Below are 15,678 nucleotides of genomic sequence, written 5' to 3'. Positions count from 1 at the left end.
CTACTAGATGTTGCCAACATAAATAAAAAGAACTTTGTGTTGTTTTTGTAAATGTGAAACCCACTCTAGACACAAAATGCACTAGGTGGCTCTCTTGCTTTTGTACTTTTGGGTTTGTGCTCACAATTTTATTGAATACACAATGTTTTTACAATTTGCACTCTGTTGTTACGTTGTTATTTTTTTTGTTGTTGTTGGGTGGTGTACTGACTGGACCGTATATACAGCCGCACAATTTTAACAGAAATTGCTTCCAGAATGTCTGTAATCGTATTTACAAAAAAGTAAAGACGACCCAGGCACTCCAGTTCAATCCAGCTGACAAAGGCCCTGTTGTTGGACGAAACGTTTTTTGGATTTTGCTCTAACAAATCTGCCCACTGTATTGAACTGGAGTGCCTGGACCATCATTACTTTTTTGCAAATCACATTGTGAGGATTGGCCAACCTCAGGCCCGGTTGCGCCTAGTGATCCAGGAGAGTGCGGTATCTATATTGGTAAATATAAGCCTATTTAGACACAGTCCGTAGAATTTTCTAGAAGATTTCAGGTTGCATGTAATCCAATACTTATAAATGTTCCATTTTTGGAATATCATTCTTTCATGGGTTCGTTTGTAAATGTTATCGCAAAAAAAGAACAGTGATATTAGTTTAGTGTTGAGAATGTATTGTTTGTTTGATAAGGAGGTAGGCATCTCTGTAAAATAGTGGGCAGTGATCAGTTGTTTGTTTAATTGTCAGAAAATAACTTTATACTTAATTATGGACTTTTTGTTTGAGAGTGGAATAAGTAGTAGATTGTGTAAACATGGTAAAACATAGTCATTATGCGTATGTATAGCTTTTTGACATTCTTGTGTAGTGCTGAGGATAAACATGTATGCAGACACAATTCTCAAGAGTAGTGGGCACCCTGCGGCTATTATGGTTAGCTGTCAGGCCCTGCCCCCATATTTAGCTTTTTATGTATAGGGTAGACTTGTGCCTGGCATAAAAATGTGGTTCAGCCAAATGAAAAATAACATTTTGTCTGGGTACAACTCATTTCCTGAAGGCTATCATTTCAAAATGTTCTAAATACTCTCATTAGTCCCTGGCTTTATCTTATAGCTAGTATAGGTATAAGGCTAGATAATTTGTGCAGACTAAATGGGCTGAATGATTCTTATCTGCCGTCACATCCTATGTTTCAAAAGCTAGCATACAACTGAAAGTACACTCCACGTTACACTAAGATATGCTGTGTGGGAATAGATAGACAGACAGACTTAATTTTTTTTCTTTTACAGATTTTGGAGTATGACAAACCACCGATTTTACTGTCTAATGAAAAATCTATCTTTTATTCCATGGTGATGGCGGCAGAATGCCAGACTGTCTCTTCTGCTACATTGTAATGAGGAATATGATTGCAACATTTCCTACTGTACAGAGCTGCAAGGCTCAAATCTTCCAATACCTCATTTTTTGGGTGGGGATGTGAACCACGCTGCTAATTTTTGCTCCTTACCTCTTCCTAACAGATTATATGGAATAAGAACATGGACAGACTTTGAAGATTTTGTATAGGCAAATGTATAAAATATATGACATTGTCTACATTTAAAGAACAGTAAGGCCCAAAAACTGAGATTTACTTAGAAACAAATTACACAAAACATTTTTTTCCATCTCAAAGAAATTGCAACCACTTGAGTTTTTCTGCTTAAAGGGACACTCCAGGCACCCAGACCACTTCTGCCCATTGGAGTGGTCTGGGTGCCAACTCCCACTACCCTTAACCGTGCAAGTGTAATTATTGCAGTTTTTATAAACAGCAATAATTACCTTGCAGAGTTAAGTCCTCTAACAGACAGCCACTAGAGGGACTTCCAGATTCTTAGAACATGAAAAGTGTTTAAAATGATGCTGGACATCCTCACGCTATACATGAGTACCTCCAGTGTTACCGGAATCCCCATAGGAAAGCATTGACTAATGCTTTCCTATGGGGAGGTCTAATGCGCGCGCGGCCATTGCCGCACATGCGCATAAAGTCTCCCCCCGCGGGCTGATGTCGGCAGGGTAGGAGCGTGGGCAGAGCCTGACCCAGCGCCAAGGGACATTGGCGCTGGATTCAGGTAAGTCCCTAAAGGGGTTTTAACCCATTCAGCAACATTGGATGGGGGGTGGGTGGGAGGGGGGCACTGCAGGATTCTGCAGTGCCAGGAAAATGGGTTTGTTTTCGTGGCCCTGGAAAGTCCTTTTAATTAGAATAGGAATTGATAAAAATAATTTAACATGACTAGTACCATGAACATATGTATTACTCTGAGTAATAGGCTGCAGTTTACACTCAGGTGATTTATTTATGGAGCTGTGTGTTATTTATAGGTTTTATTTTCCATTTATTGAGAGAGTGGCTGTGATAGAGAAGTAATACTAATCAGAGACTTAAAGGAACTACTGAAATTTACTGTAAATGATAGCTAAATCAGGTTCACCTGGGTACATTCTGACACAGGGATGTGCAGCAAAGTATATTGTTCTTATTGCTCATTGCATGTTGGATTTAAGTACGGGGAACATGCAGTAATTAAAGTGGCAGAGTTACAAAAAGCAAACTTGAATAAATCTTGAATACTTATACACCACTTAGCTAGATTACTTTTAAAGGACCACTATAGTGCCCTGAGGGTGCCCCCACCCTTAGGGTCCCCCTCCCGCCGGGCTCTGGGGAGAGGAAAGGGGTTAAAACTTACCTTTCTCCAGCGCCGGGCGGGGAGCTCTCCTCCTCCGTTCCTCCTCCTCTCCTCCCATTCGGCTGAATGCGCACACCCGGCAAGAGCTGCGCGCGCATTCAGCCGGTCTCATGGGAAAGCATTATCAATGATATTTACAGTGAGAATCACGCAAGCGCCTCTAGCGGCTGTCAGTGAGACAGCCACTAGAGGATTTGAGGGCTGGATTAACCTATTAATAAACATAGCAGTTTCTCTGAAACTGCTATGTTTGTAAAAAAAAATGGGTTAACCCTAGCTGGACCTGGCACCCAGACCACTTCATAAAGCTGAAGTGGTCTGGGTGCCTATAGTGGTCCTTTAACCATTCTACAGTAATTTGAATAGAAGAAATTGTAATTTTATAACGTTTTAAAGCATCACTGTTTAATTCAGATGGTATAAACAGATCACTTACTGTTATTATTATTTTTTTCCCCTCGTGCATTTTTTCCCCTAGTGCATTATTACATTTAGAAAATCATAGCATTTGCCACTTTCTTATTTAGGGATCACATAGGTTAAGTTAAGAGATTTTATTTAATTGAACAAGTTAATATTTTGCACAAACTTAAAGCAGGCATTAGCTGCAAGATCTAATAAAGACATAAATGAGGTGGGGACATTTCCACTTAACACATAAATCACTATACTGACATATCTTTATCAGATTCGCATTCTATAATTTCTAGACAATAACAATATTAATAGATCTCCCCATTGCTCAAGTTTATATAAAGTTTTAGGGATTAAAGAGTGGGTTTAATGATTTCCTTTTAAAAAATTAGTTAGACATGCAACAGTTGAAACATTTAAACATGCACTTTTTTTGCCACCCATGTATTAAAATGATTCTCATATTATGCCCTTTGAAGTTTCATATTTTGTAAATGTGTATCTACCTTTAAGTGTATTTATGATGAAGAAATATTAATAAAATGTATATTTAAGGAAGGCTGAAGCAATCGAAATATTTTATTCAAAAAATTCATCAAAAATAAATTATTATGCAGGTATTTATAACCAGAAAAGCAAACCGTCACTTTTTAATTATCTGTTTTAATCCATGTGTGATTGAAATGAAACACTCATTCCCACATATACATCAATTTTGCTTCTGCTATCAATGTATCCCTCTGATGGCAGGACTCTGATGGCAGGACAGTCACAAGAGAACACAGGCCTGGCCTGTTATTATGGCATTGTATTGTGCATTTATGTGCACGAATTCTGTTTATAACTCAATTAGAGTTGGTTCTGCTCTGTGCCACAGTATCATCATTGTCAGAAAACTGACTTAGCATGCAACAGGTTTTACCATGCATTTATGCTTATCGTCCAAAGAGTATACAGTTAAAGGGACGCTCTGGACCTTTAAACCACTTTAGCTTGCTGAAATACTCTGTGTCCTCTTGTTTTTTCATTTAGCAAAATAGAAATTGGCACATTTACAATTTTATATGGAGATATTTGCAGATTATCATAAATGCTTCTAATGCAAATAAAATGGAATGCATATTTTTTAAAATGTTATAAACTCTGCTTTTAATAATGTGTAGACTAGGTCTTAGCTACAGGTGTGACATAAACATTAAATTGAATAATAAAGTGATGCTGCTTTTGGCCTTGATAGAGATCCACCAGGAGCAATCCCTGGGCTAATGAGAGCTTACTAATAGAAGACAAATAAAGGATAAGATAAACAAAAGATTAGAGCAACTGCTGAAAACATTATTACAACTAAAAAGTTTGTCGGTGTATAATATCTAAGCGTCTGGCAGTAGATAGCGATGTTTCATCCTATACCTAGACAAGGAAAGGTGTGTTGGTGACAGCTTAAAATTTGTCAGACTCTATTAAAAGTAGAAAAAGAGAGAGCACCTAAGTGCTGAGTTCCCAACAAGTGGAAACAAGAGTGTGTCTGCAGAACTAATAGGGGATAACCCTTGTATTTGTACATAGACTAGAAAATGGTGAAAGCGTAATCCGTAAGCTAGAATGGCCTAGGGAGCGCTAGAGGGTAGTTCTGCAGATGTGGTTCTGCCTTAAGTAACAAACTAGAGAGATAACTTTATTGCGGGCATCATTAAATCAATGATCCCTAAAAAGGATCAAAATAAAACTTAATGCACCATCACCACTAAGGATACAATGCTGGGGGTAGAAGGGGCACAATAATATCAAAAAGGTAGAAATGCTAATGGGGTCTGAAGGGAAAACAATCCTGCAAAAAAACGCTGTATAAATTTCTCTAACTGTAGAGACTCTTTACCACAGCAGCAGGGTAAACCCAAGACTCCAAAAAGGAGAGAGAATATTTGAACACGAACAACCTCAATCTAAGACTCACTATGGAATTTGGGGATCAGATGCTCAATTTCTTAGACTGTACCCTCAAGATAACCAATGACCACGGTATAGAGACTACTCTCTATCGCAAGCCCACTTCTACTAACAACATGCTACGATGGGAAAGCCACCACCCTATCCCTCTCAAAAGAGGGATCCCAGTGGGGCAGTACTTGAGACTAAGAAGGAACTGTTCATCCATTGATGACTTTAAAACTCAAGCTGCAGATCTACGAATAAGATTCAAACAGAGAGGCTACCCGAATAGGTGCTTAAAACACGCCTACCAGCGAGCACTTAACCTCGAACGAGAGGAATTACTCACCAACAAGCCCAAATTGGACCCCAAGAAAACTATAAGATGCATAGCAAGCTATGATGCGGGATGGAATGAGGTGAAGAAAGTGATGGGACGTTTCTGGCCGTTACCAACTCAGGATCCTCACCTCAAGGACACAATCACTACCAAAGTGTCAATAACAGCCAGAAGAGGAAAAAACGTGAAAGAAATACTGGTACCCAGCCATTTCTCGGCATCAAAAAAGAAAAACCACACCTGGGTGAAGATACATGGCACATATCAGTGTGGAAGATGTGTCGCGTGTAGAAATCCCCATTAAACAGTTCTTCAACTGCAACACCCTAGGCATGATCTACCTACTTACATGCAAATGCGGCATGAAGTATGTGGGGAAGACTATACGCCCTTTCAAAAAACGCATCATGGAACATGTCCACTCTGTGACTTCCAATAGGGACACACCAGTGGCTAGGCACATCAGAAACAGTCATATAGATACCCCTAAATGCATCAAATTTGCGGGCATCGAAAAAATTCAGCTAGGCAAAAGAGGTGGTGATTTAGACCTGACCCTCAAAAGAAGGGAATGCTATTGGATCTTTAAGTTGGATACACTAGCCCCCAAAGGTCTGAATGAGGGTTTTACCTTCACTCCTTTCATAGACACATGATGTTCTATACCTGTAGATATGTATATAGTTAATGTGTTGAAGTGTTCTTTACTTATGTCTCTCTTTACTTTTTACTGTAAATAATCCTCACATAACCAGGTACTCTCCAACCAACCAGCAGCACAATAGAGTTATAGACCATACATAGACAGAGCTCCACATTTGGATATCTCTGTTTCCTCCAAGCGAGTTTAGACTCATGTGATCCCACACAGGGAACCACAAAGGGTGTATCTAGATCACAGAGACTTCCAATACTTACCTCCTCCAGTGGGATCTGTCTCCCCCAGAAACGAGGTTTAACACCGGTAGAAACATGGACAGCTCTATTTTCAGGGGTCTATAATACTAAGTAGGGTTTTACGCCTGTAAACTCTTGTTTTCGGGGGCGGGGCCGGGCGGCCATGCTGGCAGGCTGCAAGTCACCACAGCTCCTGAGGAAACCATATAATATTGGGCAAAAACCCTCTAAAATCCGCATGAAACATCCGAGAAATTTGTGGCACAAACTCCTGGAGTGTCCCGGTGCAGCTAGAGCACCTGAAATCGGGTGGATCTGGGTCCCGGTGAGATGCTCTGGGGATTGGGGACTGAGGCCTACCTGGGAGGGGAGTGGAGCAGACGGCCGCTGCCTCGCTTTCCATCCCGGCTACAGCGAACCACAACGCGACTGGAGACCGCCCGGCCCCGTGTACCCCCCCCTTGGACCGGCGGGGGTTATCCCGGTCCCCACCAGGCAGGCAAACATCTCCATGGCGAGCCTGGGTGACTCGGCGTCGATGGCTGATAGCTACCACGCGGCCTCACTAAAATGGCCGACCGTGCAGCGCCTACCCCACAGGCCACGGAAGACAGACCGCACAGGCAACGCAGATGCAGACCCCACATATCACATAGCTGAATTGCAGAACAACCCTGAACGGAAAACGTGGATGAAAGAGGGAGAGGGGAATTTACGGCGCTGCCACATACTCAACCTACAAGCGCAGGGCAAGCCCCAAGCGAGAGCGCTTCACCTCAACCTCCTACCACCAAGATTGTGGGCCAACACTGGGGGAAGGCCCGGATAAGCTATCCCCTTTAAACGACTACACAGCTACCCGTATCTGGACACTGTGATCTGCATGGCGCAACACCTGTACTTACCTCACGTCCAGGCACTATAACCACAGCGACCCTCTGACACAATGCCCGGCGGCAGGACGTTGAAACCTTGTGGACTTTGGCTGACAGCTGAGTACATACCCATGCCTGTGTGAGGATGCCAACTAACAGCATGAAGGAAGACATGGAAAACAGTACCGCAGACAGCCTCACCAAAGAACACTCTGGCGGTATACACCGCTACACGGACATAACTGACAATTGGGTCACAGCCAAGCGAACACCACATAGCGGTCCTCAACACCCGGACTACCACAGATGGCGATCTAAACTGCCGCGCTCTGCCTGGTGGTACCTTATCGTACCTCACTTTGTTCTATAATACCTTACGTTAATCTACCTGAATAATCGTTATAGCTGGGCTATTCAATAGTAATAATGCTTAGAGTAACTTGTGTATTTCGCCTATGAAAATGCCTAGCGTAACTAGTGTATGTCACATATGAAGCATATTTAGCGTAACTCGTGTATTTCACCTATGACAAATGCTAAGCGTAATTCGTGTATTTCACATATGAAGCATGTTTAGCGTAACTTGTGTATTTCGCCTATGACAAATGCTTAGCGTAACTCGTGTATTTCACATATGAAGCATGTTTAGCGTAACTCGTGTATTTCACCTATGACAAATGCTTAGCGTAACTCGTGTATTTCACCTATGTAAAATGCTTAGCGTAACTCGTGTATTTCACCAATGTAAAATGCTTAGCGTAACTCGTGTATTTCACCTATTTAAATGCTTAGCGTAACTCGTGTATTTCACCTATGCAAAATGCTTAGCGTAACTCGTGTATTTCACCTATTTAAATGCTTAGCGTAACTCGTGTATTTCACCTATGACAAATGCTTAGCGTAACTCGTGTATTTCACATATGAATAATGCTTAGCGTAACTCGTGTATTTCACATATGAATAATGCTTAGCGTAACTCGTGTATTTCACATATGAATAATGCTTAGTGTAACTCGTGTATTCCACCTATGAAGACATATCAATACTATAAAAAATGTGCCTGTACATCAAAAGCCACACTATGTAATACCACTGTTCACCTATCCTACCGGATGTCGCTGTTGTGGCACAAGCCGGCTGTTTGTTCATCCTGTGCACAACCAAAATAAAGAATTAAAAAAAAAAAAAAAACCTCTTGTTTTCCACATCATCCATCTGTATATATGGGTACACACGGAACAAAGTTGATATTAGTTTCACTCATGTGCTTTTTCTGGGTGTCCCAGATACTGTGACATGTTGTGTACAAATCACTATATCGGTTTATAGATCTATTACTTCCCTATATACAACGGTGTTTACAACATGTTACATTATGGTTCCCAGATACTGTGACATGTTGTGTACAAATCACTATATCGGTTTAGAGATCTATTACCTCCCTATATACAACGGTGTTTACAACATATTATGGTTCCACCAGGGACAGGGAATCACAAAATGATCGTATCCATATAAGATGGATTACAGTGCTATCCTCTATGCATAACACTGTACTTGCGAACGGATCGGCCAGGCATCTTTCTTGCCGCTCATAGGTCCCGCCCCACCTACACACGTGGGCGGACCTAATGCTGATTGACAGCTCGTACAGCGTGCCGGCTTGGCGCGCATAGATGGGACACACCTCTCATTATGATTGGTTGCTGGATCACTCACAGGGCGTACTTAAGCGCCACTGTTTCAGTACCTGCCTTACCTTTGACAAAGGCGCTTTGGCAGCGCCGAAACGTACGTTAGGTTCGCTATTTGCTTTTAATATATGCACGTTTGAGTTTATTCTTCGGTTAAGGAGGGATGGGGACTATTGGTATCTAACCAATTGTTAGAACTTAAAGTAGTATGCTTTCAGAGTAGAATCTTTTTCTTTTACAGCAATAGTGTGAGTGTATTTCTCCACCAAGCCCTGCATACATAGCAGGTTCTCTTCAACTGTATCTATGGTATGAGACACTTGGCATCTTTTCAAGTATGAGAACCAGCTAAGCAGTGTGTCTATAGAACAGTGTCTGTTGGGTTTTTCCACAAGCTACCATATAAGCCCTTTTTCTCTACAAAGCTCTGCATTCATAGGAGGATCTCCTTAGATAGATCCATCACATTGCGCATTAGCTCACTGTAGTAAGTGGCAAGGATATACTTGTTTTCCCATAGATACTGTTTCCACATTTTATGACTAGTTGCTATCAAAGATTCTCTCTCCTTTTTGGAGTCTTGGGTTTACCCTGCTGCTGTGGTAAAGAGTCTCTACAGTTAGAGAAATTTATACAGCGTTTTTTTTGCAGGATTGTTTTCCCTTCAGACCCCATTAGCATTTCTACCTTTTTGATATTATTGTGCCCCTTCTACCCCCAGCATTTTATCCTTAGTGGTGATGGTGCATTACGTTTTATTTTTATCCTTTTTATGGATCATTGATTTAATGATGCCCGCAATAAAGTTATCTCTCTAGTTTGTTACTTAAGGCAGAACCACATCTGCAGAACTACCCTCTAGCGCTCCCTAGGCCATTCTCTATTAAAAGTAGCAAAACTGGCTGTTTGCATTCCCAGCTCCCGCATCCGCAGCCCCAAGAATTCAGGAGCCGATATGCAATGGACAATTACCCTTCTGTGCCATATGCACAGGGCAAAGTCCTGGCAAAGTGAACTATAGCACCCTTTCCTCAAATTTCCTCCAAAAGTGAGCACAGATCTCGTCATACCCGAACAGAAATCTGTACTGAATAGCTGCCATCTTAGGCAGCTCAACTTGCAGATCTGCATCCAGTGCTGTCCCTAGAGTAAAAGGGATAGTAGATAACAGTGCTGGTTGGGACTGGGATAACCCCCATCGGGCTAGACATGGGGATAAAGAATGGCCCTGTAAAAATCATGAAGCGCGGGGAATCGGTCGCTTCCCCTGCCTTGAGTGAAAGAACAGTCGATTGCAAGGTCCATGAGACACCCATAGCCATAATAGGAATCTGTTGTCCAAGGCAAGTAGACTGTGTCACCAGGACGAAAAAAGGGTAAGGAGACCCCAATAATTAATGACTTGCGAGAATTTTAACTTAATCCCCAGGTTTCATCAAAGAGTTCCTTCAGTGTGTGTCCTGCTCAGTCGGCAGTTAGGCCCTAACCCGCCAGCATCATTTAACCTTTTTACACTGTAGCTTTCAAGCAGACAACAGGTTCATTAGAGCTAAACTCAAGAGGCAGCAATTGCCCAGAGCACCTGCCTTGCAAAGACTTCTCATTGAGCTGCATTGGGAGGTCTGTGATTGGACGTTAGAAGTGGAAGGCATGCAAAGGCTGCAGATAAGAAAACTTTTGCAATCAGTTTTTAGATATAACCCCCAATGGAAAAAAATGCATAATTAAATGCATGTTTTCGTTTGAAGTTTATATGCTACACCAGTGGTTCCCAAACTTTTGTACCCCTTATATTAGCGAAATATTTGTAATTATTATAGTTGCTGTTATTTCAACTTTAAATGCTTTCCTCTGTCCCATCTCCCCTTTTTCTCTGTTCCAGGCTCACCATAGTGCAGATACACATATACACACAGACTGACACACGTGCAAATACACAGATACAAATTCTGACATACATACAGATGTACAGACACACAGATACAAACAATGACACACTCGTACAGATATATAATACAGTTACACACACTGACACACATGCAAATACATAGACACAAATACAAGCACTGAGATACACATGCAAATGAAGAGACACACATACAGTTGCACATACACACAGGTAAAACACTGGCACATACAGATACAAACACACAGGTTGACACACACACAGATTTACAGACAGGCACAAACACTTCCACACATGCAGATGCAAACACTGACACACATACAGCTGCACAGACACACTGCTACACACACTGACATACATAAAGTTGGAAGGACATACTTATACACACACTAACACATATCCAAATGTACAGACACACAGGTACAAACACTGCCACACATGCAGATAAAAATATGGAAACACTCATATACATAGAGTTGAACAGACACGCTGATAAACACACTACCACACATGCAGATACACAGATACAGACACTGCCACACATGCAGATACATAGACACACAGATACAATCATTGACACAGATACACATGTAGATACACAGACACACATACTGACATATAAACTGACACACACACAAATACACAGATATACAGATGAACACACAGATAAACAGACATACAGATACACACACTGGCACAGATATACACACACACACATATACACTGATGCACATACAGATACAGACACATAGATACACACGCTCACATGCATACAGACACAATAACAAACACAGATACCAGGGCCGGCCCAAGACATTTTTCTGCCTGGGTCCCCCAAAACACTCCCACATTCATTATGTTGTATTATGATAATTAAAACCAAAATGAAATACATCATGATTAGATAAATACATTCCAGTAACATATTTAGATAAATGCACACTAAATGAAACGTGACTACATATTTGTGTGTACATATAGTGTGTGTGCTGGAGATGTAGTGTGTCTATGTGTGTGCTGGGGATGTAGTGTGTGTGCTGGAGATGTAGCGTGTCGATGTGTGTGCTAGGGATCTAGTGTGTCTGTGTGTGTCCTAGGGATATAGCGTGTGTCTGTTTGTGTGTATGCTGGGGATGCATTGTGTCTGTGTGTATGCTAGGGATGTAGTGTGTATGGGTGTGTGCTGATGATGTAGTTATGGCATTGTATTTATGTATTATGTAGTTATGATATAGTTATGGCATTGTGTGCTGAGGATGTAGCATGTCTGTGTGCTGGGGATATAGTGTGTATGTGTGTGTGCGGGGGATATAGTGTGTCTATGTGTGCTAGGGATGTAGTGTGTTTGTGTGTATGCTGGGGATGTAGTGTGTGTGTGTGTATGCTGGGTATGTAGTGTCTTTGTGTATGTGCTGGAGATGTAGTGTGTTTGTGTGTGTGCTGGGAATGTAGTGTTTGTGCTGGGGATGTAGTGTGTGCGTGTGTGCAGGGGATGTGGTGTGTGTGCTGGAGATGTAATGTGTCTGTTGGAATCCCTATGTCCAGTGCACTGTGTACATTGAAGCTAATAATTATTTACCCTTTCTGTATCCATGGTGTGGTGGATCCTAGCTGAAGTGGAGTCTGAATTGACTCCTTGTAGCTCCGCGCCTCTTGTCTACACAGTTGCTGGCTCAGTCCGACTCCTGCACGTCCCGCCGCCTGTGTATTAGCTATGTGGCCGTTACAGCACACATTGCCAGACACAAAGGTGAATTCTGACACTCCCGCGTGCCAACCCACAGCAACAGCCCTGCAGCAAATTGCTGTAAGTAAAGTTCCCATTGAAGTTCCAGCACGCACAGCTAGTAATCTCAGAGTGCTGGAACTTCAATGGGAAACATGCATAACCCTAAGGACCCGGCCAGCCTCTGTTTTCAGACTCCTATGATTTTTTTAAAAAAAATTTTTAGGTTTGAGTGGCCTCCCAGCCCTCTCTGGCGAACAAGCTGATCGGTGGGACTTATGGATGGGCCAGGCCTGACAGATTGACACACACACATAGATTAATGCACACACACAGATACACAGACATACAGACAGGGGCGTATTAGCCGCGAGGCAAACAAGGCATTTGCCTTGGGCGGCATTTTCCAGGGGGCGGCAAAAAAAGCCGCCCCCAAATGCCCAAGGCAAATGTCTTGTTAGCCTTGCGGCTAACAGACATGCCGGCGGTCGGGCAGCGCTGGCGGGCGGCCGGCGAGGGAGCACTTCCCCTGAGCTGTCTGCTCAGCTCCCTCCCCAGCCGCAGAGTGGGGCTGGGAGGCGGAGCCGGAATATGATGTCATATTCCGGCTCCCAGCCTCACTCTGAGGCGCGCGAGGGAGCTGAGCAGACAGCTCAGGGGAAGTGCTCCCTCGCCGGTCGCCTGCCCGCCAGGCAGTGCCGCCCGATCGCCCAGCAGCAAATAAATTTAAAAAAAAAACGTGTTAATAATAAATTTAAAAAAATGTGTTAAAAATAAATTTAAAAAAATGTGTTAAAAATAAATTTTAAAAAAATGTGTTAAAAATTAATTTTAAAAAATGTGTTAATGTGGGTGGGTGAGTGTGTGTCTGTGTCTGTTTGTGTCTGTTAGTGTCTGTGTCTGTTAGTGTCTGTTAGTGTGTGTGTCTGTTAGTGTGTGTGTGTGTGTGTCTGTTAGTGTGTGTGTCTGTTAGTGTGTGTGTTTGCCTGTGAGTGTGTGTGTCTGCTAGTGAGTGTGTGTCTGTTAGTGTGTTTGTCTGTTAGTGAGTGTGTTTGTCTGTTAGTGAGTGTGTTTGTCTGTTACTGAGTGTGTTTGTCTGTTACTGAGTGTGTTTGTCTGTTACTGAGTGTGAGTGTGTCTGTTAGTGTGTGTGTGTTTCTGTTAGCGAGTGTGTGTTTCTGTTAGCTAGTGTATGCGTATCTGTCAGTGAATGTGTGTGTGTGTGTGTATATAGAATGCGGGGCGGGGGGAAAGGTTGGGTGGGGGTGGCGCGGGGGGAAGGGGGGGCGCCTGAGTTTTGTCCTGCCTAGGGCAGCACAAAACCAGGATACACCACTGCATACAGATGCACACACTGACCCACACACACACAGAAATGCAAATACGCACACTGACAAACGCACAGATACACAAACATACAGATGCACACTGAGAGACATACAGATATATTGATACACACACAGATACAGACATACAGATACACACTAACATACACACACATACAGATACATAGACTGACACATACACACACTGACCCACACACTGACATACAGATACGCACATTGACACAGACACAGATAGATATACACACACCACAGACATACAGATGCACACACAGATAGACATACAGATGCAGACTGACAAACAGATACCCACACTGACCCACACACAGATACAGACATACAAATACGCACACTGACAAACACACAGATGCACAAACATACAGATATGCAAACTGACACACCGACGTACAGATGCACACTGACACAAACAGATAAACAGATACACACTAACGTACAGATACATAGACTGACACATACACACAATGACCCACAAACTGACATACATACATATAGATACGCAGACAGACACACAGACATACAGATACGCACTGACAGATACACAGACATATAGATACACAAACTGACATACAGATACATACAGATACACACTGACACACACATGCAAAGACACACACACAAATACGCACACACAAAGGCATACAGATACACACAAAGATACAAACACTACATACATACGAACACCCAACATACACAAACCTTTTGGGTGGCTTCTGTGGCTGAAGCTGTTGTGAATTAAGGTCTCAGTCCGGTCCTCTCCGCCGGCCCCTTTCTGCGCAGCTTGGTTATATCTAGGAGGAAGTGCACGACTTGCACTCACTCCCTCCCAGCTCTCCGGTCAGGTTAGAAGGGGCCCGGTTGCGCTATTAAAGCGCTGCAGCGCACAACAGGGCCCCTCTTGGCACATGTCCATCGAGTAGCCCTGAGTGCATGGGCCACCCGATGGACCTGCTCACATTGCAGTCCCCAGCCCGTGTGGGGCTGTTGCATCGCCACCATTACTAGTTTTTTTTTGTGTACCTCTGGGAACCGCTGTTCTACACAGTATTTTATTTATTTTTTTGGTAATGGAGTGTCCCTTTAAATACCCTGGAATGATTAGCAACCTAAAAGAAAAAATTTGCACATTTTAGCATCAGAAATTAAATATCCCTTGATACTGTCCGGACGCAAATAAGAGAGCTCCAGGCCATTCTGCAAATAAAGCCCTAATACTTGCCTTTTCAGCACGGTACCTGACCGCCAAAAGAGAGGAACCGCTCCCACTAAATATCGGGCGAAAAACTAAAAAATATAAAGTGCACAAAATCCTGACAAGCTCGAACATCAGAGATCTCGTGAGAAGGCAGCAAGGAGCAATGAAGCCTGGCATGGCGCCTCTCTCCGACAGGCTGTCCTACTCATCCAGCGAAACATCCCTCCCTGACATGGAGGAGCTAGCCCCCATCACCAGAAGAACGAGAGCTGACTTACCTGTAAAGAGGTCCGAGGGGGTCACCGGTGATGGAAGAAAGATTGAAGGCCCTGCTGGACGTCCTCTGCCGCAATCTAGCTGCTGATATTAACTCCTTCAAGGAGGAGATTAGCAGAGCGTCGAGGCGCCTCAATGGTGCAGAGATAACCACGGCCGCTCCTGAGACCCGCCTAAATAACATGGAACAAGAGATACGTGAGATGCGCTGTGAACAGGCCCAGATTCAGAGCTGCATGGCGATGATGGAAGACCGCAGGATATGGAAAGATTTTAAGATAAGGGGCATACCAGAGCAGATCAGCTCAGCTGAAATTCCTC

The 15,678-nt window shown here is 42.9% G+C and overlaps 1 protein-coding gene across 6 annotated transcripts in view; it reads left to right on the top strand.

The window, feature by feature from the left end:
- MITD1 (microtubule interacting and trafficking domain containing 1) overlaps window positions 1–15,678 on the top strand; it is a 214,485-nt gene that overhangs the window by 154,105 nt on the left and 44,702 nt on the right. The window contains exon 30 of one of the 6 annotated variants that reach the window (XM_063458740.1): window positions 1,293–2,002. The exons of the other annotated variants lie outside the window; for them this stretch is intronic. Coding sequence (XP_063314810.1) covers window positions 1,293–1,400 — 108 coding nt within the window. The 3' untranslated portion in view covers window positions 1,401–2,002. Of the gene's footprint in view, window positions 1–1,292; window positions 2,003–15,678 lie in introns of those variants that run through there. 6 annotated transcript variants of the gene reach the window in all.

The sequence above is a fragment of the Pelobates fuscus genome, chromosome 1, assembly GCF_036172605.1.
Source record: "Pelobates fuscus isolate aPelFus1 chromosome 1, aPelFus1.pri, whole genome shotgun sequence".
Classification (NCBI taxonomy): domain Eukaryota; kingdom Metazoa; phylum Chordata; class Amphibia; order Anura; family Pelobatidae; genus Pelobates; species Pelobates fuscus.
Note: the sequence above shows the minus strand (reverse complement) of the source record. Positions and strands in the feature narration are given on the sequence as shown.